This window comes from Syzygium oleosum, unplaced genomic scaffold, assembly GCF_021117445.2.
Source record: "Syzygium oleosum isolate NSW1041296 unplaced genomic scaffold, Sole_v2.1 Sole_v2.17, whole genome shotgun sequence".
Classification (NCBI taxonomy): Eukaryota; Viridiplantae; Streptophyta; class Magnoliopsida; order Myrtales; family Myrtaceae; genus Syzygium; species Syzygium oleosum.
In genome coordinates, this window is record NW_026607501.1 from 4,917,674 (window position 1) to 4,943,929 (window position 26,256).

Consider the following 26,256-nt stretch of genomic DNA (forward strand, 5'->3'; position numbering starts at 1 on the left):
GCCGACCTCGCCAACCTGGCGAGGCCGGCCTCGCCCGATGCCGGCGAGGCTCGACCTCGCCTGCAACTGGCGAGGCCGGCCTCGCCCGACGCCGGCGAGGTCGAACCCTCGCCAGATCTGCAGCTTCTTTTTTTTTTTTTTTTTTTTAACCGGGCCTGGAACCGGCGGTTCCGGGCCGGTTCAAAAATTTCTAGAACCGGAACCAGGCCCGTAGGACACGGGCCGGTTCCGGTTCCAAACCGCGGGCCCGGTCAACGGGCCGGTTCTGGTCCGGTTCCGGGCCGAAACCGGCCCGTGGCCATGACTACTGTGGACTGACGAAGGGAAGTAAGAGAAAATGAAAAAAGAAAAAGAGAAAAAAGGAAAAAAATATTAAAAAACTGCAAAAATTGTTCATGTCATCAGTGTTGGTGATGCAACGTATAATGACCGGTGTTCAAGTTAGCGATTTTCGATCAAAATTAGTCACATGGACTTCATTGCCTGATTGTGGACTAAATTGGCCAAATTTAAAGGTTTAGGATTGAATTAACAAGCGCGATAGGTTCAAAACTTTTTTTGTTAATTTCCTCGTTTTTGGTCTATGTAAAACATTTTTCATACATCAATTAGTTTTCTGTCGTCTAAATATCAAAAAACCTAGTAAAAATATGTCTTGTCTACTCAATACAACCTAAAACTTTTTGTCAAGATATCAAGTTAAAGTAGTCCTATCTCGTATTTGCTCTCTATCGAAAATTTCTACGGCATGTCCAATGCAATCACACCTTTGTACTCAAATACAATGAAGGGTCACAATGTCATAGACTGTTTTACGATGCTTTACGACAAAATGATCATTCGAACAGGAGCAACCAACCAATCATGGCGAGGGCAAATACAGTTCTAATTATTCTTCTATGCGATTAAGGTTGTCGTTTTCTTCCTCCTTTTTCTTTGGTAATGTCTGTCCAATGAGTATTTAAGGTTGGTGCTGATCGTGACTCATTGGGTACTCGGTCCTGATAGACGCACACGGGCGTTGCAGAGAGAGAGGGGGAGGTGGTGGCGGCGAATGGGGTGGGCAATAGCACTGCAGGGAGGAGCAGGGGACATCTCGCCGTCCCTGCTGCCCGAGCGCCGCCTCGCGAAGGAGGCCTGCCTCCGCCACTGCCTCCGGCTCGGCGTCGACGCTCTCAAGTCCAAGAAATCTCCCCTAGACGTCGTCGAGCTTGTGGTAATTTGATTTACACCAGGTTTCTCTGTAAGCATCGCTCTTACGTGTTTCGTGATGTGATGACGAGTTTTTCTAGTTCATGGGTAAAAGAAAAAACCCGGAAAAAAGGTTGTATTTTTGAGCTGCTAGGAGAGTTGTGCTTGTAGATTTCAAATGACCCATCTGGTTTCTTTGTTCTTGCTTTATATTTTCTTGTTTTTTTTGGTTTATGATGGTGTACGTAGCAACGTAATCCCGGGCTAATGAATGATCTGCAGTATGTCATCTTACTGAACTTTGAACTTGTGCCATGTGTCCTTGTGTGCACTCTCTCTCTCTCTCTCCGGTTGACACTAGATCTTCCTGAGTGTCCTCCGCCCTTCACTCTGAAACCCTTACTTATCTCCACGCTCTTTGACACTTTGCTGGCTGATCTGGACATAAATTTGTGCTGGAAACTGATAGCTCCACCTTCATAAGCTTCCTGCAAGATTCCTCTCTCTGCTCGTGGGACGTTGAGCCTCTTATCACAGAATGTTTAGGCTTCATGGACTTTTCTGAGAGTGTTGAGCTAGCCTACTGCCTCGAGATTTAAATAGATTAAAAGATTGGGTTATAAAAGCCTCAAGATTTATGGCCCTTCCACATTATTGAGTTTCTTACTCACCACCCCCTCTATGGGAGATTCTGTATTTTGATGCCCCTTACTCTAGAGGGCTAGTTGTTAAATGAAATGACAAGTCTCTGTTATGTCAAAAAAATAAATAAATTGTGCAATGATAATTTAAGTCGTACCAAGAAGAAGGGGAATGAGGCATTAGCTTAGCAGTTTGAGTTGTCTAGCTTTAGTGTGAGATCCGGATGTTCGGTTTGTACTTTACACTCAGTTTTATGTACTGAACACAAGTATGGCTTGCTTCATCTTGGGTTTTAGTGTCTCTTCTAGGACTTTTAATAAACCTGGAACCATATCGAGAACATCCTAGCCTGAAGTATTTCACACTTGTTGATTGGAAATTTTCTGTAGAAGAATTTCAGGTCTGCTACAAATTAGTGCTCAAAAACACAAAAACACAATTGCAGGATGTTAAAACAGTTTTCAGAATAAGAAACAAAGAGGGAGAACCAAAAGTTGCTGGTTTTATACCTGCCGATGTTTTGAAAGTCTTAAGACATTTTCCCTGCAGGTTTCATCAATAATGACTTGCTTGAAATGTGAATTATGCTCTTTGAATTTTACCTATGATGCGTGGCTACTGTTTTTCTACGTGAGCCTATTCCTTCTCTAAGAATTTGGTTGTACCCTTACCGTGTTCGGGGATAACCAGGTCCGTGAGTTGGAAAACAACCCTCACTTCAATGCGGGTAGAGGGTCCGTCTTAACCAGCGATGGCACTGTTGAAATGGAGTCCTGCATCATGGATGGGAACACAATGAAATGTGGAGCTGTTTCTGGGCTCACCACTGTTGTCAACGCCATTTCTTTGGCACGACTAGTCATGGAACGAACTCATATATACCTGGCATTTGATGGGGCAGAAGCATTTGCGAGGGAACATGTGAGTTAAAAATCTTATCCGGTCACTCTTCTTAAGTGAAGGAGGTTTGATATACTCTAGCATTTCTGTAGTCTCTGGAACTTAATTGGTGATCAGAAGACAAAGACAGACCTTTTCTTTCTTGGCTGTGTTTTCGTATTTCGCTAGATATTGCTCATCGATTCAATCTCTCTAGCTCAATCAGGCCTTTTCAGCTTGCTAAATCACTTCTTCAAAGATATAAGGATTATGCGTCTCTTTAGCTTCCTTCCCAATTCTGAACTTATGTAAACACATACACATGTTGCAGCACACAATGCATTCGAACCTTTGATAGAATTGCCCTTCCAGTTTCCTTGTTTTACAATTGTTTTAGCTTCTAATCTTGTGTTTGGTGGAATTTTTAATCTTTGTTGACTTCTCAAATATGCCAGGGCGTAGAAACTCTTGATGCATCTCATTTTATCACTCCAGAGAACATTGAAAGGCTAAAACAGGCCAAGGAAGCAAACAGAGTGCAGGTATTTCCCTCATTTGAATTTCTGAGACTGCAAATTGGATTTCATATCTTCAATCCTTTATAAATGCCCTATTCCCCAATAATCACCCAATTTTTAGGTTAGTGCTAATTCTCGGCAACCCAATTATTCATCACACTAACTTCAGAGAGATAGGCAAAAGAGTACACTTCCTGTATGCAGAGGACAACAATTATGGGAAATGACTTGCTCCACTTCTACATTTTGTGGTGGCTTAAGTATCAGATCCTTTAACGCCAGAGCCAAATATATGCTGAATGGCGTACTGCATGTAACACCACGAATATTCTCTCCTGGGCCATGAAGAAGAACTTGTTTTTCTTGCTTGTTTGGTTCAAGAATCACTAGATATTGGAATTTGATTCTGTGCTCACATTTCTGTCATATAACCGCAGATTGATTATACCCAACCCATGCAAAAGAATGAGAAGGACGCAGCCACTACTGATGGCGACAGCCGAATTGGTACCGTGGGATGCGTCGCTGTAGATAATGATGGGAATTTAGCTGCGGCAACTTCTACTGGAGGTTTTGTGAACAAGATGGTCGGAAGGATAGGAGACACGCCCATCGTAGGGGCAGGGACGTATGCCAACAGTCTATGTGCAGTATCTGCTACGGGCAAAGGTGAAGCTATAATACGTGGCACTGTCGCAAGGGATGTGGCCGCAATCATGGAGTTCAAAGGACTCTCCCTGGAAGAAGCAGCTGCCTGCGTTGTGAAAGAGAGGGTTCCAAAGGGGAATGTTGGCCTCGTCGCAGTTTCTGCAACGGGAGAAGTCACCATGCCCTTTAATACAACCGGGATGTACCGAGCATGTGCTACCGAGGATGGGTACTCGGAAATTGCAATATGGCCTTCAACAAAAGATTGAAATGGTTTAGTTGTTCAGGGCGACATCTTGTCTTCACCATGATCAAATGCTCCTACTATTTACAGCAGTTGTAAAAATAAACACGCTCTGAAGATTGTCCAATTCCCGTCAGTTGTCAATGTTCAAGTACTGTATCTAGGACTAGGATATTTGCTGCCATTGTGGTGGCTGTCGGTATGAAAGAGTGGCTTTCGACTCTATTCCTCGTCCTTAAAATCCTCTTTCCTTTGCAGTAACTTAGTTAAAGTACCTTTGCAGATCTATCAGCAACATGATCTTTTGGATCGCCTTGCTAAGGTTTATATCAATGTATCACTTTTACTCGCACTAAGTTTGATCTTTGTTTGGCAGAAAAAAGACATAAAAAAAAAGCTTTGATCCTGAAGTTTGAAATGTCTCAGAACCAATGTATCCCGGATTATCAGATTTTACCGCAAAATGAGCCTTCTGTCATTTTTTCCTAAAGTCAGTCTATTTGTCAAGAGAACCACCGAGATCGCGACACCGATCAAGCAGCAGCCTACAATCATCCGTAATTGCGTTTCCCTAAGTTGTCCAGGAGAGATGAAAGTCTGTCGTGATTCAAAAAAGATGATCTGCAAAAAACTTATGAAAGCAGTCATATTGCGTAAACGTGATCCTCTGACAGCTTCATGTAGTTTCCACCGATAATTTGTAGTTACCAAATCTTCTGAGTGTATCATGCATCTCACATCACAGAAATCTTTGACAGCAGATATGAAAATAATTTGAGCTTCTATACGCAGCAAAAGCGAGCACAATGCCAGCATAACTATCAAAAGACCATTGTTGGTCAATTGTTTATTCAATATAAATTGTCACAACAAAGGCCTCTGCAGACCAGACGAGCATCGCAAGACAACCAGTAACTTTTCCATTCCCTCTTAAAATGAGAAGAGATAATTACAAAATCCGCTATTGAAAGGGGGAAAAAGAATAACTCTATACTTCTAGAAGGGTAACAAAAGATTCCACCAGAAAAATTTGAAGCCTCATATAATAATGAATTTCACTTTATCCTCTGTAAGAATAATCCTAATAATTTGAGATATAATTGGGGAAAAAGAGAAGAAAACCTCCTAACAACATTCAAAATTTTCTGCTTGTAACCCTATGCCAGAGCTGTAGCAGCTAGACGAAAGTGTCGGTCATTGCGTGAGCTACCAACAATCAAGAGGTAGAACATTTCATGCTGTGACACAGTCTTGGAGATACGGATGACTTGTATTCGCATACCTTTCCCACAGAGGCTTATACCTGCCAATGCCCAACTTGAGCCATGGCTTCATATAGCCATTGAAGTGAATGACAGCTGCGCTCTCTATTAGACGACTATCGATGTTCATGTCATAGCCCAAACCCAGCACATGCCATCGTCGATCGAGTGGCTCTGTGAGTCCATAAAAGGCTAAAAGGCCAGGTGGAAGCGTGCCAAGCTTCCACAGCGTCCCATCTGTGTTCTGCTGTTGCCAATATTGATACCGAGACGTAACATTTGCTTTCCTCCACACAATCAGATCAAAAACATTCATTCCAAATGCCCACCCACATGCTTGAGGATCAAACTTGGAGCTTATGAGCGGACTCGAAAAATTAAGATACCTGTAGTAGCGATGAAATGCCTCCAGGCACGTCTCCACTGCTCCATTAACATTTCCATGCAATTCCAACGAAAACAGCGGGGTCAATTCCTTCTGGACGACTACATCATCTTCCAGAAAAACCACCTTCTCCAACTGCGGGTAGATATCAGGGATGTAAAAGCGGAGGTGATCTAGTAAAGATAAATACTTTTGGTTCCACATCTTCGGCTCAGCATCTGGATCCGACAGCTGTTTCATGATAGGAGCAAAAGAAGCATTCAGCCAAGTAAACTCCTCGATATTCTGCACTTCTATGGTTGCTCCTTTGAAGTCATTACGGTGAAACCATGCCTGCATGGCTCCATAACTTATTCCATTCGTTACAACATGAAAGACAAGCTGTTGAGGATGATCCACATTAGAGACAGTAGAATTAACAACTACAGATGTCGCCAGCAAATTATCAGAGAATATGCAGAAGTGATACAGATTGTTGTCGACAAGCCGAGGAGAATATCTAGTCTCTTCCGTGAGTTGTTGCAGCGATGGGTTCCTGATCCAATCCACGGTGAGTTTCACATTTAGGCAATGGAGGGTTTTTGGTAATGCTTCCGCTGCCAGTTGTCCAAATACTGTGCTCTGAACTATAGCTACATTTGCACGCTCTTCAAGGGCTTGGATATGGGATTTCATTGTTGTTACTGTGGTTGCTATGTCGTAGTGCGCATCTTGTGCCTTAAAAATTAAAGAAGATAGGCTTTTAATGATTGGCTCCGCCTCATCTAACGTGACGGGCTCTCCTCTCATTGCAGCTTTTGAGAGTAAGAGCTGGCAACTTCGTATTCTTGAGCTCAGCTCCCATGCAAGGTGAAGGTTGTTGTGTTCCTTTGCTATGACGACATACGCCTTGGCAAGTGTCATTTGCTCTGCCAACTGCCGAGAAAGTGATGTCGTGCTCACTAATTCTTCAGTAAAATTTAAAACCCGATGAGCTTCCCATTGAGGACTTTCTCTTCTTTCCTGAGATACATTGTCAAAATTTATACCTACACCAACTAGAATGGTAACAGTCCAGGAACCAAAGAGCAATGGGAAACATTTTATTCAGTTCTAACAGTGCATATATAGGGAGGAGAAAAAGTGAGTATTTTGATCCTAAGTACATCAAAATGATGATCAGTTATACTACAAATGCCAATATACACATTCTGGCATTGAAAGCTACGGAAAACCTAGCAGAAGAGACAACATATCTAACTCTGCCAAAGTCGACTAACCATCTTAGCAAACCACGGCAAGCATACATTTTCTTTACGCTCACTCATAAATCCTGTGAGTGCAACAATGTCAAGAAGCATGATCTAGCTTCTTTCTCGATCACATGCCAGACAGATTACCTTCCTCATATTATTCCCCTGACCTTTGCTTCTCCATCTAATCTCTCTCAATGATTTTCTAGGTAGGAAGCATAGTTCAGCAGAAAAATTCTCAGGACTAAAGCCTTCGTTGTGATCACTCGCACGAGTAAATAGCTACCAAAGTTACAATAAGAGGTTAACCTAAACGCAGGTGGAACTAATGCCGAAAGACAGAACGTCCATAAGTTAAATGACAAACAATTCAACCAAGACACAACCAATTCAAGTAACGAGGGACAAAAAATTGCATCCTGAAAATCGAATTGAAATCAGCAAGAGGCCCGGTACCGACATCACCAATCGTCTAACATCATATCGGTATCAAGAGGGATTCCCCTTTAATTAGCCTGGTCAACAAATGAAGCAGAATCGTCAACAAAGCACCCTGCAATTATACCTGCACAGGCTTCCCGTCCCGATCCTCATTTTGATTATGCTGAACCACGAACAACAGCAACCCAGCGACTAAGAACAGGCCAAGAAGAGCCCAGATCCAACACCAATACTTCCTCCGCACCGGGCGCCGGTAGTCGGCGGCCCGCCGCCTCATCTTACGGCCACTCCCCCCCCCAACAATTCTACCACCGAATCAAGAATTCACGAGCACCCATTTCCCAGATTCGATCAAGAAGCCATCAAAAGGGCAAGATTTCGTCGTGCACGCCACACTCGCGTCAAGAAGCCGTTTGCTGCGGCGCGGCGCAATCCAACTCGATCGAGGCCGCAACGCCGCAGATTCTTGAATCAAGAAAAGGATGACGAAATTGGGGAGCTCGACGTGGTGCGAAATTACGTAAAAGCGATTGGTGGGTGTGCAGAGAGGATCGGAAAGAGAAGATCTTTGAAGGGAACGGAGGCTTCTCGAGTTGAATTGAATGCGATGTGGGGGGCTTGAAAGGGGGCGTTGATGTCAGGAAATCAGTTCCAGTGGGAGGGAAACAGCAAGAAAGGGGCGACGGCAGAACAAGAACATGTCATGTGAAACCACGTGCCACCCAGTCGCACGTTGTCTCGCTTGCAAAACACGGTTCACAAAGGCAATCTTAGGATTATTAGGGGAGCATCCCATGATCATTTCAAGAACGAAGAGGTCCTTCAATTTATGAATTCTTCCATCACAATTTTTTTTTTCCTTTTTCAGAGCTACTAAAATCAGATAAAACTCTACTTCATTGGGGAAGGCTATCAAGGTGGTCAAAATCACCTCTTGATTATGGAATGATATTAATTAGGGTGAGTAGTTTGAAATTATTTTAGTGCGAGCATTCGGTGTCCCGCTTTCTTCTGTTCGAAAAGGCGAGCAAACCTAAAACGAGAAAGAAGGTTGAGGGCTCTTTCTTATAAAAACAATGAATCACGAGTAGTCCTGATAGTCGAACTCTCTAAGTTGTTATCGAAATTACCTCTTCAATTCTTGATATGTAAATGAGAATGCAAGAGGGTATATGATTCTCTGTCATACGGTTGGTTGTGCTTTGTCACGAATTTTTCGTGGATTCAATAAGATCTGAAATTTTACCTCTTTCACATATTCATTTGTTATCGCTTATAATTTCACATATATATTGTTGGAAAGAGGATATGAGCCTTTGTTTTTCTTTATTTCTTCTTCGCTTCTTGAACTGGTGGGTCGCTTTTTCTAAGTAACAAGGAAGAGAATCCACCATGCCACCTTCCATTAATATTATAACACCGATCCCTTAATATGATAAATAGTTATGACTCGAGTCTAAAGATGTAAATATTCAACTAATAAACTTCTCATTTTTTACTTTTGACAAAAAAAAACTTCTCATTTTTGACAAAAAAAATTTCTCATGAAGCCCATGGGAAGGGAGTCGTTTTTTTTTTTTTTGGTAACCCGGGAACCCCCCGCACGGCCGATAGCCGAGGAGATAAACCCGGGATGATGCTAGCGTAGGACCCACCACCACGACGTCACGCTTAAGAATCCCTAACGCCAGCGCTGGGATTCGAACTCCTACCCTTCGTGGGGGGAGGGGAGCCCGAAGCCAGCGCAGCCGCTGAGGGCGGTGGTATGGGAAGGGAGTCGTTCTTCCCTCTCTTCTTCAATATTTGTGAGATCTGTTCTACTTGAGATACTATAACTTTTTCTAGTTAATTAGTGAGATAACAACATAGACAGTCCTGAATTTTAACCCAATGTGCAATTTGATCAATAAACTTTTAATTTGTTGAATATAGTCCCTAAATTTTAGCTTAATGTTCAATGTGGTTAATGAACTTTTGATTTGTTCAATGTGGTTTATGGACTTTTGATACATGTTCAATTTAGTCCCTGAACTATATGAAAATGTTTAATATAGTCCTTCAATTAATTCAAGTTCAGGGATTACATTGAATATTTTCATATAGTTCAAGGACTAAATTGAACATGTATCAAAATTTCAGGGACTATATTAAATAAATCAAAAGTTTAGGGACCACATTAAACATTAAGTTAAAGTTCAAGGACTACATTGAATAAATTAAAAGTTCATGAATCAAATTACACATTATGCTAAAGTTCAGGGACTGTTTGTGTCATTTTTCCTTAATTAGTAGATGTATTAATGCTTAATTACCTATTTCATATCAAAAAGTTATCTTGAAAAGCTCTTTTCTCCATGAAAAGTTACTAATCAATTCATTGATGTTTAGGAACTATTCGGTGTGATTAGGAACTCTTTTACATGAAGAAAAATGAGTATAAAATATATTGGGCAATTTTTGTTAGTTTTTTCATGATGAGCTGATTTTTAAAAAATTCTTAACTTTAGGTCCAATCTCATTTCTGCCTTAAAATATTTTTGTCTTAAAAAAAAACACAACTTTTATTCTAATCCCACATCTACCCATGCGTCCAAAAGTTGCCGCCAGTTTCTTCAAGATTATCAACATCAGGAGGCTGTTGTTGTTTCATATGAATGTGAGGGTGTTAATGAAAATGTAGGCTATGATAATGAACCTTTAATTAACCCCAATGTTGATGATTTTGCATAAACTAGAGGCAATTTTTGGAAGAGTGGGCATATTCGAGACTAGAGTTTAGACCAAAAAAAAAAGGTTCGGGCAGAAGTGGAATTGGACCTAAAGTTGAAGGTTTTTTAGGGAATTAGAACTTTCATGATGGTATTAGAATTATTTTTTAAAATTTAAGATCATTAAAATAAAATTCCAGCCTACCACTTATTATTAAATCATCCACATGGTTAATAATATGAAAAGGTACGTATATTATACCCATCAACGCAACTAGTGATTTTGAAATATATAGGTAATTAGTAGCGTCTCCACATGGTTAGTGACTTTGTCATAATAACTCAAAATTAAGTACTGATGTATGAGCTTTGTTAGCATAAGAGTCTTTGGGTCACAGTGAGAGTAACAATATATTGTGAGTCACAATTCTTGAAGGAATGGACCCCATTGTTATTTTTTTTTTGTGATCCACAACAGACTGATATTCTCACAGTAGATTAAATACGTCACCCAATCATTTCTCTATTAGTAATTCCCACGCATGATAAGTACATTATCATATAGAATAATAAATATAATATATCGGTATAAAACTATGTAGATTTTTACCTAATTTAGTAGCTTTCCATAATAAGTGGTAATTTCGAACTTCTCAGTAGCTTTCCATAGTAAGTGTAATTTCGAACATCTCAGTTGCTGTCCATAATATATGGTACTTAACTATTATATACTTAATTATGTTTTTGTTGATTGATATGAGAATCTAACATTTACAATAAAAGAAAGGTGTTGAGATGAATATGCGCTGATATTATTGCAGAGTCTTATAACCTAATGGCATGGTACGTTGAGTGATGATGGGGCCAACTGATTGTTCAATAGATTAGGCTTTTCTATAAAAATTGGAATTTAACTGTTATCGTCGTTCAAACAAATCAAGTTTGGAGGATCAAATCTGTCAAATTCGATTTATCGTGCGCTTTTTAAAGTAATTAAAGAATGTGTTTGCTTTTACTTATAAATCGTCAAAATATTCTGACTTTTTTTCATCGAAATAAAATATTTCTTTATTTTAAAAAGCTGTGAAAATACTTTATATATTTAAATGGCTTGTGGGTTTATAATTCTAAAAGAATTAAGGTGTTCGACATTAGATAAAGTCAAATCTTACTAGACATTTTGCTTGAGAACTCAAATTGAGACTATACTTGACGAATTAAAAAGTATAGGATCATGCGTAATATGTGTCCTACCTAATATCTTGTTGGAGCTATGGTCATGTTAATGTGGTGGCATTTTCTCTACACAAATGATTCCTTGTAAAATAAAAGTCATTGACTAGAGCGCGTATGATAATCATTCTGTTTATCTGTTTTTCAATCTTTTTATTCTCGGGAATAAGTTTGGAAAAGAAATTCATTTGATAACGCAATTTTATTTTTCTATTTTTGGAATAAATTTTTAGTCCACAAATAAGTTTTGAATAGAAATGAGAAGTAAAAATTTTATACTTTTATATTTCTTGAACAAAACTTTTTTTATCGCTCGCCCTTGCCTCCTACCGCACGTGGCCGCCGCACCCCCCCCCCCTGACGGCCGCTCGCTGACCACCGCGGCCACCCCTCACTGGCCTCTCGTCGACAGTCGCCTCCTACCGGCTGCCACCCGTCGATAAATGGAAAAGAGCATAAGAAGGAGAAATTTTGTGTCGTTATCAAACGAATTTCTGTTCCGAAAAGAGAAGTTTTATGTCGTTATCAAACATGTATTTTTGTTCAAAAACTCGTCTAAGAAATAGGCCAAAAATCTATTTTTAGAACATAATGGTTATCATTCGCGTCCTTATTTTCCTACTTGCCAAGATATATGACTAATCATGTTTTTGTCTTTGCTTGGCAAATGATAATACCTACATAAACATTGCAAAACAAGATGGAAGTACAAAGATTGTGTCCTACTTTCTCACTCGCGAAAATCAGAAAGACATTCACATACAATTCAAGGGAGTTATAAATAATATTCGGAGAAAATTTATACATACGTTTACATGAATTCATGAACAATTGCAAAAAACCCCATGGCATATTCTAATTCGCATAAATTATAAACAATTTGGGGCGAGTACTTATTTATTTATTTATATAAATCAAGCTAAAAGCCAAAAATTCTTGTGACGCTTTGTGGTGATCAAGTACCCACCAAGACTCTTACTCTTCCTCCTCACACCGACGGTCATGCAAGTAGCATTCTCTATGCAGTGCTCCACCACTCCTCCACGGCGGAGCCACCTCCCGGACCACCGCCTCGTCAGCTGCCACATCATCGACCGCTTCCTCTGGCCGATCGCCAATAACGACACCCGCCGCTGCTTGGCCTCTTCCACTATGATGGGACCCTTGTTATTCTTCCCTTCTCTTATGATCACCTCTACTTGCACCTTTAAAAAAAGGAAGAGAAAAAGGATCAATAATGATCTTGAGATTGAAGGCATTCAAGGCCCAAAGCAGACGGATCAAAGAAGGGGGAGCCACCGACCCACTTCATTGACAACAAGCAAGCATATGAAAAGCCCATAGTGACCAAGTGGAGCCTCATCATCCCAATTGGTACCACTATTTCAAAGCCCGTATCGAACCGGCCGGCTCACCCGATTCAACCGAGTATAGGTCTGGTTCTTTCGCCATTTTCAATCTAATGACCGGGTGCTGCTTGGCAGTCTGATTCGGTCTTCGGTACAGTTCGAAAATGTCGGTTCATAAGCGGGACGTGATCGAACCGGCCACAACCGGACCAACACCCAATTGAACGGGTGGTCCTGCCCGAATTCTAAAACACTAATCGGCACATTCTTCTCCTCGCTTATGGATTCTATCCACGTTGAATTCTACAAACTAGCAGCTAGCTACATTGTTCTTAGCACATATGTTGGGAATGACTAGTCAAATGAGACTCACCCCTGGCCTTCTCTTTTGGCACATGCTCTTCATGGAAAGCAAAAGCTCCCGAGCCCTCCCATCAATCTGCCTCCTGCACTCTGCAAACGAAAAACCAATTCAATCACCAAATTCCCTATAAATTTCCAACTTTTCATATATGACGTCAAAAAAAGAAGAAAGCAAACTTAATTATTTCAATTCACCTCCTTCATAGGGCTTGGCTACGCAAAGGAGAACAATAGTGTCGTCTTGGCTTTGGATAGTGTGAGAGAGCGCCCATTCCAGTGCGCCCTTTGCTTCGAGGCTCGAGTCCACGACCACCATCACCCTGTTTCCGCAGCCACCGCCAACGGTGGCACCACCTGAGGGGACACCGCCTTCAACGCCACTGGAGAATCCGGGTTTCGGGGCCTCTTCGTTGTCGCTGCTGCTCCGAAACGAGCTAAGGTTGATCTTGAGTCTGGCACCACCGTCGTAGACGGCACAAGCCGTGCAAAATCTCGGCCATCTGACGCGCACCTTCTTCATGTCTTCTCTCTTGTGGTGTCTTCGTTAATTGCTAAACTAGAATATGATTTGATTTATATAGGCTTCTTACACACACGTCTTATTGGGGGCCATTGTGGTTTTGACTTTGTAGAGTGTAAAATTTCTAGGAAGGTCATTATTAAATAGAGAAAAGTCTTGTCTTGGTGTCGAGTTTGTTTCTTGTGTTTTCCAACGTTGTGTGGGTTTCATCCGTTAATCGTGCTTCCCATGTTCTCCAACAGATGTTGACTAATCTCAATCCAGAACGAGATGATGCCAATTCCCATGAATACACACACATATATACACATATTTTAAATGGTTACACGTTTGGGTTTAATCATATACAAGAGTGCACGAATTGGTACTCACGTTTGGACTCAATTATTGGTACAACAATGCTTTATTAAATGGGCCTAATTCCCCAAAAAACATCTAACTTTAGGTCTAATAATAATTTTGTCTTGAACTTTTTTTTTGTCTAAAAAATTCCTCAACTTTGGGTGTGTATGGTTTGGCTTTTAATGAAAGTTTTTGGGAAAATGCAAAGGCTTAATTCGAAGGGATTTTTCGGAATACAAGTAGTGTTTGGTAAATTGTAATTTAAAAGTACATTGACAAACAACTTTGGTTTAAATGGTGTTTGGAAAAATTGCATCTTTGTTATAAAAAAAAAAAAACTCAAAACCGACGAAGAACTCAATGACTGGCGGGTGGTTGGCGAGGCCACCTTGCTTGAAGTTGCACGACCTCAAGCGAGGCTGGCAAGCAACTAGATCTGGCCTCTTTGGCAACTTGAATCCTTGTCGGTGACGTCGCGTGAGGTAGGGACATTTCCGAAATTATGAAAGTTTAGCTAGGGCAAAGTTAGAAGAAAAAAATGTACTTGCATTCTAGAAATGCTTAAAGCTCAAAGCACCTTCGTATCTGCCTTGGGCCAAAGGGCTTTGGAAGCCTTTGGAAATGCAATTGCATTTTGCCAAAGCTCTCCAAAAAAATTGCCAAACGGTATTTATATTAAAGCCCCCTTGGAACGCAATTCCCAAACAAAACCCTTCACTCCAATCTCAAATTTACTCACACGTCCGAGAATTACCACTAATGCCTTCAAAATTATCAATGTCAAGACCAATTAGAGGTACATTATCAAAACCCACTTCTTCATCAAAACCCTCACCTTCGTGTGCAACAGCAGTCTCTCGATATTGATAATCTTGAAGAAACCAGTGGCAATGTTTGACGCGTGATTAGGTTTGGGGTCTATAGCGAAAGTTAAAGATTTTTTAAGACAAAATAAAGTTCTAGGTGGAATTATGATTGGACCTAATGTGAGGGGTATATTTTAGGGAATTAGCCCTTATTAAATATGACAATTGATGCCTTGATCTGTTAAATTCTCAATCAAACTAAAAATGGATTTAGATACTTCTTCGAATTTGAATCGAACTTACGTTCAAATAATGACTTCTTATGTATATCGCGAATTTCGGTTTGTGTTTATCCATTTTCACCGCATCATATCTATTCCCCGTGATTCTAATGTGTAGGAAAAGTCCAAGATCATAATTAAAGAGGGAGCTCGAATCCAAACCCATTTAACATATCTCGTTGAAGGCACTTTCACTAAAAATATTTATATCATTAAGTTATGTGTCAACTATAATTACTTGCCGCTCCACATCACATAGATTTTTTGAAGTGAGATTTTTTCGACACACAACTCACAAGTCCGTCTTGGCATTATTTCTGCATTTGTACGAGCTCGACACCAATCAAGCCTTGGATCACACAATTCACACCCAGAGTCTAGTGCCTTTCTTTGGTAATTATGAATCAATTAATTACACAAGAGAAGAGGACAAATTAAAAGGACAGCACCAACCTTTTTAGGTCAAACATCGTTTCTGTACACGCAGTAGCGGACACATCACGGGTCGACGGGTCGTACTATCACAGCAGAAATTTCCTCACTCCGTTAATAATCAAATGGGTGAATTTAAGACCATCTAAATGGAAGTAGGTCCGAGTCAACTTCATGGTTGGAGCTCCTGTTCATCTGTCATGCCCCGACGTGTCCAATTCTCTAGTAGTTTTTTGTTTGGATTAGGACACGAAGTCAAAGCATCCCCATTGTCGATGAATTTCTCTACACGATGTCATTTCTTGTTAATTATTGGTGTTCAGATTTTTTATTTTCTGTTCAGGGCTATTTTCGAAACTGTAGGTTTCATCTCACCGTCTAAAATTTTTTATCGTATAAGATAAGATCGGATATGATATAAGTTGGATTAGAAAAAGATGTGATATCTAATATCTTATGCAATATTTGATAAACATATGGATATCCATGCGACACTGAATGTTGACTGTTATGATTTTTAAGCTCTCGAGAAGATTTTAGCTGCTCGAGGCATCACCATCGTGCAAAATCAACCTCCAGTCCAATCGCCACCCCAACCCTCGTGGTCGACGTCAAGACCGAGACCCATCGGACGAAGGTATGGCTCCTCTTGCGAGAAGGTGCGTGAGACATAGAGACACAACAACCGTTTCTCCAAATTTGACCATGGGACTCTGTGGCCGAGATCCGGTTGAGTTGAACTCAGCTATGAAGGAGCTCCAACTTAATGGTCGAGATTGTGGCTAAGATCGAGTCGAGCTTGTCACCATGACAAGTCTCATTAGTGGCAACGAGACAAAGCTGGTTGGGAGGCTGTGGGTGGTGGCCATGGAATGGCAGAGGGGACAGAGAAATGAGTGAGAGACATATTAAATACACCTTTATCTCACTCACACATGGGATTATTTTATCCTACTAATGTTCTTCTTCTATTCAGCCTTATCCTATCTTGAACAACAACCAAGCATAAGGCTTTTATCCAAACTCAGAACATAGCCTTAATTTTTCATGAATATGTAATCGTTATGTTGATTTTGATATATCTTTTCTAGGAATCGAATCCACAATTTTTTGTGTCTATATATGTCTGTTTACCAACGGTGATTTTCTTATTTATTTTCGACACTACTAGGGTTTCGAGAGTATATAATCGTTACTTTTATTTTCGTATATCTTTTTCAAAATACAATATTCCAATCCATTTTCAGTATAATAGTTGATGTTGCATATTAATTATGCTAATTATAAAATAAAATGTTGAATTTGGTATCCGCCTTTATATTTACAAAAATGTCCTTGATCTTCCTATCCTTATTTATTTTATTAAAACCCGTTATTATAAGCAAACTCTTATCACTCACTGAAAAAATCAAAGCCATTAGAGAAATGCATGCCACTAACTCATTAATTCAAAATGTGATAATCACCTGCAATTACTTCGCTCCGGTTACGTAGTTTCGGGTGAGGACCCATTACCACCGACTTTTTGCTCCATGATGTCTTTTTGTAAACTTTAAAGTAACGATTTTACCGTGTGAAAATGTTTCATGATTCGCTCATCGTTCAATTTGACTATTCACATTCATATACGCATTTTTCCGAACGTCAATATCGATCACAAAAAGCGAAACCAACCATTCACACGTTAACACGAGCTTGAGAACTAGTATAATTTTTAGTAGATATACAAGTAATATTATTCTCTATCAGATTCCTAGGTGACTTTGCATGCATTTCCTCCACCGTTGCTTCATTATCTTCTTTTGACTTGGATGCGAGCCATTTTTGTTCGACCACGTAGTCGTTTGCTAACCACTCTCCTCCTCTCTTCCTCTTCTCAACCATGTGTAATCATGGAGTTGAGACTGAGAAAATCACAGGAGACATTCGAGGACACTCGTCGTTTTCCTATTAGCTGAGGACAAAGGAGTCGACCACATAGAAAAAGGTTCTAGATGTCCCGTTGGAATTCAATTCCGTGAATGATGATGGGATTGACAAGATCGGAAATGTCGGTAGAAATTCTTCTTCGTAGTCATCATCAGGGAGAATAACAAAAAAAAAAATCCTAAACCTATTATGATTACACTAATTCAATCCTTAATCTTTTTTAAACTTTTTACATCCGTACTAATTCAGTCATTTTGGCAAATTTTGGCCAGAAATCACTGACATGGACGCTAGCTGTCTTATGTGGCCCAATTGATGCTGACGCAAATAATTTTTAATAATATTTTAATTTTTTTCTATTTTTTTCTTTTCTTTCTCTTTGTTTGTTTCTTCCCTTCTTCCTCTAGTCGGTCGCTGGACCTTTGGCGATCGGCTAGAGGCGAAGGCGAACCTCGCCAGATCTGATGAAGTTGAGCCTCACTAGCAGCCTCGCTAGTGGTCGGCTATATTGACCTCATCGGCTTTTGCCTCTAGTAGGTCGGAAAGGTCTAGAGATTAAAAATTGTCCACGTCAGCGTCGAATCGACTGGATTAAAAATTATAAGAATATTATTAAAAATTTAAAAAATGAAATTTGAAAAATTATTAAAATATTATTAAAATTGTTCAAGTTAGCGTCGGCCGCGCCACAAAAATTAAAAAAGGACTGCCAGAGTTCATATCAGTGATTTCCGGCTAAAATTGGCTAGATCGACTAAATTGATACAAATGCAAAAAGGTTTAGACTCAATTGGCAAAGAAAAAAAAGATTTATGACTCAATTGACACAATCGCGATAAATTTAGAACTTTTATGGTATTTTTCCCGTCATCATTCTCTATTGGAATGATTCGACCACTAGGATCAATTTGATCTTGAATAAGGTATTGAATCATGTTAATTCACTACTACTGCTAATGAAGTGCAAGTAGATTGACAATGGTATTACATATACTTCTCCATCTACTTCATGGCTGTATTTCCATAGATAATTTTGCACAAATGTACATCGGTATACACATACGTAATGCGTGCTATACATACACAGAGGACCACACTGAGGAATACTGAATGCTGCAAAAAAGCAGATCAAAGTTTATTTCGCTAGAGCAAGGGTGGGCGAGAGGCCAAGATTATGCCATGCAATCCATACATTCAGACGTTAAAATTGCATATTATAGATAAAGCAGCAGAAGTTCCCCTTTATGTTAAAGCCTTAATTTAGCTGGCGGAGCATCCATGCAGGGAGGAGTGTACCGGCCCGCGGATGAGTCAGGTTTTCTCCGTAGTAGTGCCCGTCGTGTCTCGCTTGATAAGAGCCGCTGCATAATTTCCATATATATCTTATAGTTTAGAACAGGCACTAGAAGCCAGCTAATCTGTCAAACTACTTGCAGCACATTGTTTTCAAAACTTAGATAATTGAAACTTGAGGCATACCCCAATTGTCAACTGCACAAGATGCATTCATTTGACTAACTGCATAAGCTGCTTTCAATCTAAAATGCTACTAGACTCAGGACAAAAACAAATAAGTACTTAGAGAAGTGCTATACTGTTGTGTAGGAAACATAGTACGTTTTAGAGATGATCTCATTGGTTTCAACATCGCATAACAAGTGTCAGTGTGCAGACATGAGTGTATCCTAGCGTATGTGCCTGCGTATGTGTCTGCGTGAGTGAGCGCATATATGAGAGAGAGAGAGAGAGAGAGAGAGAGAGAGAGACTTGATGTCGAGAGAAGGCAAGTTGTGAGGTAGAATAACAGGTGAGTCAAGGGCATGGTCTTGCTGCTCCCACGGAGCTTGCTGGGCTAGTGCCTTCTCCTTCTCCTTTACCTGTTTTCAACAAAAAAAATTTCAAAAATACATAAGCAGGTGCTTCTTTTCTAATCATATATCTCCAAAAAGGATGATTTTACTTAAAACTAACGAAACAACAAGAAGCTCTTCAGGCAAATTCATTTCAGATCAGGAGCTCCAGAAACAGCTCTCTGGATAGGCAACTCTTTGAAGCAATGCTAAGGCTTCACAAGATTTTGAGAAATATTGCTATATCAATACAATTGCCAAAAAAGAATAGAATCATAAACCGTACACAACCATTTGTCGAGTCATAGCTAGCATATATATGTCTTTGGCCAAGAAACGGTGAAATTTGGTCATCATATTTTGGAAAGCTAGTTTTTGGACAGGTTATAGAGAGCAAGCTCAATGACTACTGAATTCTTTTAATTTGTTATATGTCCAGATATATTTGAGGGAAAATGTGAGTCCATTGAAGAAAATTAATTACTCACTTTCTTTGTAAGCAGGTTGTTTTGCTCCTGCAATGCCCTATCCTGTGTGAAGACAAAAACAGTTAGCAAATCTTCAACCACTATAATGATATCTGGAAAAACGGTTGCAGGATTTTAATTTGGTGTTGACTTGACGAACATATTCAATCACGGCACAACAATAAGGCAATGGTCAATATCTCTCACCCATCTAAAATTCTATCTACCCCATTTATATGGGGTATGATATCATAGTTCAACTATTTGTGCTTGAACCACCCTAAAACTATATGTGTCTATCTACATTAAAAAGACAGCCATTCATGTTCCGAGTATCATGTGAAAATTCTAGTACTGTACCAACAAATTTAATAGGCATACCTTTTTCTGAAGCACCGAGATTGATTCGTGCATGAGCTGATTCTGTCCAGTAAAGTTTAGAGTGAAATCAGCCATATGCAGGACCTGATAATAGTAACATTGGCTTTTGAAATGAATCTTGCTTGTATGTACCTTTCTCGATCTTATGTGTTTGAGAGCAGAATCAAGTTGCTGCTCCAAATTTTGGAGGTCTTTGAGACTCATAGAATCAAGATCTTCTCCCATGAAATGCCTGAAACAATCAAGCAAATATCAAGATTTGTTAGCTTCGATGAATTTTCAGTTCTTGCAGTAAATTCGTTTTAGTATATATATACCTATGATTTCTCTGTAAAACTTCAAGCCTGGCCTTGAGCTTAGCATGCTCCAAAGTCCAGCTACCCTGAAACACATGATCTAGGATTTAGTGCTAACTGATTTGTCATAGCAAAAGAAGCTCATTTTATTTATATATGAAACTATAATATGATGCCATTCTCGCTTCTATGCTTCTTGCATATCTAATTTATCAACAGATTGAAAGACTTGCACGTCCAGTGATTTGCACAGATTCGGGTTCTGCATATTGCAGCTGGATTGGTTAGCACTAAAAGTTGAGCCGCTATGATTTGTGGAGAACGTCGTCCATGCAATGCAAACCGGAACTCCATTGGTCGATTAGCTTTAAAATGAACAGAAGAGGAGGCTAATTCTTTAGGTCTATCAAAAGTTTTTGGTTCGGTGTCTTACAGTCGATTCCGTCTCACTTGCAAGAACTTGGTGCTCCGCGTAGGAGTATCTTTCATAGCGTTCGAGAATTCTCTCCATGCTGCCAAAGAAAAGAAGCAGAACCGAAACATGTTGTACGAAGTTAGTCCGTTTGACAAAAGATGAAGCTTCTTTAAGACAGAAAACTGAAATAAAACTTCCAATTAAGATCATAACCACATAAGCAGATAAAACTATGGTATTACAGTTCCCTCACTAGTCAATATATATGGAGAGTGCTTATGAAATCCATTTTGGATTAATCTACATTTCTTGCTCTGGCAAAAGGAAAAGAAATCTATAGTTTGCCAGAACATGGTAGAAGTTTTCTAGACACAGAAAGAGGCACAAACCATGTCATCAGATAAATCAAGAGAAGTAAGAAGAAGAATGCATAGTCGGCTATAGCTATATGCTTTGCATCACGACAATGAGATTATTATCAATCAGACATGTACTTAACCTTACAAACTAATTAATTATCGTTGACAAGCACTTGGAAGCGGGCTCGAGAATTGATTAAAAGCCGTTAATCGACAGGATTATGAACGAGCATAACGAGCAAGTTTAGTTATAAGCCACGCTCGTAGCTAGAGTTTCTCTTTACTACCAAATGAAGATCATCGAAAGTGGCTACATGAGGGCATTGAACATGACACAGTACACAATACGGACTATAGTGATCGGCATCAGAGGCCATCGTGGGAACGGACCAGAAAAAGAAATTTTTCATGCTTCCTTTTCTCTCTTGTACATATTATTATTTACCCAAAGTCAACATAGAAAAGTCAGCTGCTGTCCACTAGGTCAAATGGTTATTTCACTCTCGTATCGTCATCAACCTTTTGTGTCATCACGTTCGGCAAGTGACATTGTCGCAGTTCCGAGTGAATATATGTTCCAAAGAAATTGGAGCTTCCTTACATCATCCTTCCCTAGATTTGAGACTCACAAATTAAGGATTTGAGCTGCTTTTCATGTTTTTTAATCCCTCCCGGGCCTATCTTCTTCACTACTAATCCTCGTTTTCATTAGAGAATCAGTCGTTGAAACCTGTCAATGAAGTTTTTTAGCACAATTCCTAACCTGCTGCCCGAAAGCAAGTTAATTGCAGTTATTCTAAGCATAAACTACAAAACCTGTGCTTTCTAGCTAGGACTCAACTGAGTCAGACCCAATTCATGCAATGAGCCTTAACGTTCAAGATTGGACCCAAGTCCAACCAACCCCACAAGAGTTATATTGTATCTTCAGTGTCTTCTCTGTACAAACCCTAATTAGAGTTCTAACTACAGTTGTTACATAGAGGATTTGCCGACACTTCTTAATCCCTTTCCAGCCCTCGATCATGAATGCATTATCAAAAAAATGATTGATTGAGATCAAAGATGAAGCCACGGTGTGAGAAAAGCATATTGGACTTACTTGGCATCCAAAAAAGAAAGTTGATTCATCACAGTAAATTGCGATGGATGGGAAGCAAAAGCATATGATCAATTTTCGCTTGAAAGGGAGATTCTTTTGTCTTTTCATTGCAAGAACCAAATTAATCACAACTATTTGCCAGGATGCTCAATGTTTCTCCAGTTCATCTCCAGGACAACGGTGTGGCCCCAGAGCTATAGACACGAGTGGTGGAAGAAGACAAATGTACCAAGACATGTCTCCTCAACCAAGAAAACACATCATATCATGATTAGGCTTCTGGGTTATCCAGAAAGGAATTTTAACTGCGCAATTAGCCCTCCCTACGAAAAGATCCAGCTGGTGATTAGGCAAAAGTAGTTCGCATTTTCCCACAATATCTTCTTTCTCCCAATTTTGATGAGGAAAGCTGATCTCCAAAGTCAAAAAGATAAAAAGATAGTAGAGTCCAAGGAGTTAAACAGTAGATGGAACTTAAAAAATCACATGTTGGATAGGGAACAGATCCACCATCACTTGCAAACTTACCTAGTCTTGTGTGCACACTGCACACATATCACTGTGTATATAGTCACCAGCCGTCCTTTCGAACGTTTAAATTACAGACACGAATGCAGTTAAGATTGTAGAGTGTCCTAACATTAGTTAACAGTAAGCATGCTTTCTTCGTACCCAGTTCTGATTATATATAACATCTTCGTTGTCAAAGACAAAGATCGTTGAGATGAATTAATTAGTTTTAAAGTGAGCCCTTTTATAATTCACATCAAGAGCTCTTTCACCACATTACTATCCTGAGTTTATATTCGTGTTGCACCTTTGCACTTTATGAGGTGGGGATCGAGCCACGGAGGTGAGAAAGCTTAAGGCTATATCAATCGCACATTCAAAGTATCGTACCTTCGATGTAGGATCCATCGTATGCTTCATTTTTATCAGGCGTACGCATAAACGAAAAATTTTCCGGAGTTGGAAAGATACTACAATCACGACACCGTTAATTGCGCAAACGTGAACACGCACAAAGCAAGAAACCGCAACCCAGCAAACCCATCAAGAATCGAAGTAGAACCCACCAATCAACCCGCGAAGCGAGGCGATATTCAAAAGAAATCAAGAAGCATCGAGAACGGCGGGCAGCGGAGACGGCGGAGAAAGAACGAACGAACGAACGGTGATCAAGCGAACGTTACCAGGAATCGGTGGAGTACTCGAAGAGCTTGCCCTTGGTGGAGAAGACGATGAGGGCGACCTCGGCGTCGCAGAGGACAGAGATCTCGTGGGCCTTCTTGAGCAGGCCCGCCCTCCTCTTGGAGAAGGTGACCTGCCGGTTGATCTTGTTCTCTATCCTCTTCAGCTGAAGCCTGCCCCTCCCCATCCTATCTCTCTCCAATTCACAACCCCCAACACACACCAAGAACTGCCAAGAATCAAAAGAAGGAGAGCGAGAGACAGATCCGTCTGGTCTCTGCTGCGTGTTCTTTAAGAAGAAGCCTGCAGCAATCAATCCCAGGGACCCAAAGAGACAGGCAGACAGAGAGAGGGAGGAAAGGAGAGAAGAAAGAAAGTGTGGTCTCTGGTGAGGTGTGGGTGGTGGGTTCTGAGTGCTATATGTGGAAATGGCAAAGTCTTAGGAAAACCAGGGTGGTTTCGTCAATAACGCTGTCGACACCTGATTGGCTCCGCACCGCTCGTGGAACAGTCTCAGCGGTATTAAACTTACTCTCTCTGCATGCATTCCATTCGTGCTCCTCCTCTCTTCGGGTTTTTCACCTGTACGTCTAGTTTGTCTTTCCCTCTTTCTCCTTTTTTCTGTCTCTTTTCTTGTCCTTGCGAAACCTAATAATAACATTCATAATCATCTTATATTATATTCGGGACTGAGCAAATCCTTAAAATGCTTCATCTTAGTCATTGTTCGGATCTCGAGATCATCGGGATATGGTATTCTCTTTTTCGAAAGACAATGATATAGGAAGAATTATGAGATGTGAGGCGTGCGGGCTCCGATATGTTAAAATAAGATGTGCATACATGAAACCCGCCACCGCTTGAAGACATATACATCTCGTCTTTCTATCTACTCTTTTTCTTTCTCTTTCCTTGTCCTTGCGAACCTAATAATAACATCCGTAATCATCTTATATTATAATCATATAAAGCTAACAAGCATATATATATATATATATGTTGAAAAAAAACAAGCATATATATATCATATTTGTATTACCCATATACTTTATTAGTGATTAGCATACAAATTTGAGTTCGGTTTCCGCATACGTTGCGTACAAATTCGATATGTCACATCGGCAGACCGCAACCCATAAAACTCTAAAGTGGACGTGGAAATGCATGAGATTTGGAAATTTTGATTCATGAGATGAGGGTTTAACATGGGTGTGGAAAAGTTTTAGCCTATTTTTGATTGGAGCAGGTGATATTTCAATCACTGGGCCAAAATGATTCCACCATTGTAAGAACTAATAAGGCAATTGTTCTGTGGAGAAGTTATATATATCTATGTGTGTGTGTGTTGTGGAAGAAATACTTAGCCATTTTTTATTGAGATTTGCAAACATTGCTACAGATGTTTAAAATTCAAAGACGATTACATGAGGTACAACCTCATTTTCAGTTCATAAACTTGCAATTTGAGGAAAATGACATTTGCTTAAATTTGTTCGAATGATGATTATAATGATGATTATTATAATTGTGATAAACATTCGAAAATATCATTCGAAATTTCATAGACATTAGAATAACCGTAACGTGCGAGTGAAAGCTTGGATTAGTGGCCATTGACGGATCTATAATTTTTTTCTCGGCGAGGAGTAATACGATCTATAATTGCCAAAAAAAAATTAAGTACATTTGTTTTAGATATAGAAGCAGTGTTCTTACGCTTGAAAAAGTCCAATAATAATCGATGTTCGTTTATTTTATAACATCTTTGTTCTAATAGCGTTTATTAACTTTTATCGATTTGTCAATCCAATTTCCCCTTAACACGACTTCTCTATATATACTTTTTCTTTTGTATCAGAGAAATTCAACGGAGGCAAAACTCAGAAAAGCAAGTGGGGACGGAAAAACATAAATACTCCGTGTTGTCGACCTGAGAGCCGAATTGTTCGTACCTGCCGATGTGACATATCGAATCTGGTTAGGAGATACAAGTCTCACACCTGGTTAGGAGATACAAAACCAAATGGTGGTACATTTTCAAATTAACTGATAAAGTTTCCGAAAAATCCGTCTTAAATTGGTTAAACCTTCGAAACACCCAAACCATACCCAAATCACCAGATGATTACAAAAATCCTGTACTCCTCCAACAAAAATCATTTGCTGCAGCTCAACTAGCAGTCGTACAATCACTCAAACAATATATTGAGATCATGGAAAAAATCATATTAGAAATCAAGTTGAAAATCACCTCCAGCAAATCCCATCACAGTGGCAACACTAATGAAGATGATTGCTATGAATCAACTTTATATATATATATATCTAAGGATTGTCTTGTTAAGATATTTGATTTTCAAAAGAGTATCATGCAAAATGAATTCTTGACATAGCTTTATATCTTAGGTGAATGTATATGTACTACAACCACGTTGGACCATTTAGAATGTTTGTCTCCATATGATCATATGGGATTCCATTGGATTTGAGGTCCATATCGATGTTAATATACAATGCACGCTTGCTTGATGGGAAAATTATCCAAAAAGTTTTAAACCTATTACACTTTTGTCAATTCAATCTTCAACCTTTTAACTTTGCCAATTAAGTATTAAATCTTTTTACTTCTTGCATATTGAGTCTATTCGACTAATTTTGGCTGGAAATTGCTGACGTAGACACTGGCCGATCTTTGTGGACAATTTTTAGTAGTACTTTAACATTTTCTAATTTTTTATATTTTGTTTTTATTTTCTATTCTTTTTTGTTTCCCCCTCTAGCCAGTTGCCG

At 39.7% G+C, this 26,256-nt stretch overlaps 4 protein-coding genes across 6 annotated transcripts; 1 reads left to right on the forward strand and 3 right to left on the reverse strand.

Annotated features, from left to right (window-relative positions):
- The first annotated feature begins 865 nt into the window (after positions 1-865).
- LOC115676542 (isoaspartyl peptidase/L-asparaginase 1-like) lies at positions 866-4,347 on the forward strand. Of its 2 annotated transcripts, XM_056318961.1 has the most exons (5): positions 892-910; positions 1,009-1,216; positions 2,524-2,754; positions 3,168-3,254; positions 3,668-4,347. In XM_056318961.1, exons 1-5 carry the CDS (start codon positions 900-902, stop codon positions 4,145-4,147), a joined length of 1,017 nt encoding a protein of 338 aa, XP_056174936.1. In that variant the 5' UTR covers positions 892-899; the 3' UTR covers positions 4,148-4,347. The 2 variants fall into 2 exon arrangements, with proteins under 2 accessions (XP_030455354.1, XP_056174936.1); XM_030599494.2 differs by having other exon boundaries at positions 866-1,216.
- A 590-nt stretch (positions 4,348-4,937) lies between these two features.
- On the reverse strand, positions 4,938-8,244 carry LOC115676539 (hexosyltransferase GAUT11-like). The gene is made up of 2 exons (XM_030599492.2): positions 7,567-8,244; positions 4,938-6,771 (listed from the first exon to the last, which is right to left on the reverse strand). Exons 1-2 carry the CDS (start codon positions 7,717-7,719, stop codon positions 5,356-5,358), a joined length of 1,569 nt encoding a protein of 522 aa, XP_030455352.1. The 5' UTR covers positions 7,720-8,244; the 3' UTR covers positions 4,938-5,355.
- Positions 8,245-12,158: 3,914 nt separating this feature from the next.
- LOC115676544 (uncharacterized) lies at positions 12,159-13,728 on the reverse strand. Its single transcript, XM_030599496.2, has 3 exons — positions 13,291-13,728; positions 13,106-13,185; positions 12,159-12,588 (listed from the first exon to the last, which is right to left on the reverse strand). Exons 1-3 carry the CDS (start codon positions 13,613-13,615, stop codon positions 12,298-12,300), a joined length of 696 nt encoding a protein of 231 aa, XP_030455356.1. The 5' UTR covers positions 13,616-13,728; the 3' UTR covers positions 12,159-12,297.
- A 4,661-nt stretch (positions 13,729-18,389) lies between these two features.
- Positions 18,390-23,872, reverse strand: LOC115676543 (truncated transcription factor CAULIFLOWER A-like). 2 transcript variants are annotated; one of them, XM_056319408.1, is made up of 8 exons: positions 23,469-23,872; positions 20,833-20,911; positions 20,421-20,485; positions 20,236-20,335; positions 20,104-20,145; positions 19,744-19,780; positions 19,173-19,282; positions 18,390-18,766 (listed from the first exon to the last, which is right to left on the reverse strand). In XM_056319408.1, the coding sequence occupies exons 1-7, from the start codon at positions 23,651-23,653 to the stop codon at positions 19,218-19,220; spliced, it is 573 nt and encodes a 190-aa protein (XP_056175383.1). In that variant the 5' UTR covers positions 23,654-23,872; the 3' UTR covers positions 18,390-18,766; positions 19,173-19,217. The 2 variants fall into 2 exon arrangements, with proteins under 2 accessions (XP_056175383.1, XP_030455355.1); XM_030599495.2 differs by having other exon boundaries at positions 19,744-19,785; positions 23,469-23,871.
- Between the last annotated feature and the right edge of the window lie 2,384 nt (positions 23,873-26,256).

Coding starts and splice junctions, on each gene's coding strand:
- LOC115676544 (XM_030599496.2), bottom strand. CDS start 13,615: ATGAAGAAGGTGCGCGTCAGATGGCCGAGATTTTGCACGGCTTGTGCC. Junction 13,186..13,290: donor AGCCAAGCCCTATGAAGGAG/GTGAATTGAAAT, acceptor TTTCGTTTGCAG/AGTGCAGGAGGCAGATTGAT. Junction 12,589..13,105: donor GCCAAAAGAGAAGGCCAGGG/GTGAGTCTCATT, acceptor CTTTTTTTAAAG/GTGCAAGTAGAGGTGATCAT.
- LOC115676539 (XM_030599492.2), bottom strand. CDS start 7,719: ATGAGGCGGCGGGCCGCCGACTACCGGCGCCCGGTGCGGAGGAAGTAT. Junction 6,772..7,566: donor GGGACGGGAAGCCTGTGCAG/GTATAATTGCAG, acceptor AATGTATCTCAG/GAAAGAAGAGAAAGTCCTCA.
- LOC115676542 (XM_056318961.1), top strand. Junction 2,755..3,167: donor AAGCATTTGCGAGGGAACAT/GTGAGTTAAAAA, acceptor CAAATATGCCAG/GGCGTAGAAACTCTTGATGC. Junction 3,255..3,667: donor AGGAAGCAAACAGAGTGCAG/GTATTTCCCTCA, acceptor ATATAACCGCAG/ATTGATTATACCCAACCCAT.
- LOC115676543 (XM_030599495.2), bottom strand. CDS start 23,653: ATGGGGAGGGGCAGGCTTCAGCTGAAGAGGATAGAGAACAAGATCAAC. Junction 19,283..19,743: donor ACAACCTGCTTACAAAGAAA/GTGAGTAATTAA, acceptor TGTTGAAAACAG/GTAAAGGAGAAGGAGAAGGC. Junction 18,767..19,172: donor TTGCCTTCTCTCGACATCAA/GTCTCTCTCTCT, acceptor GAAATTATGCAG/CGGCTCTTATCAAGCGAGAC.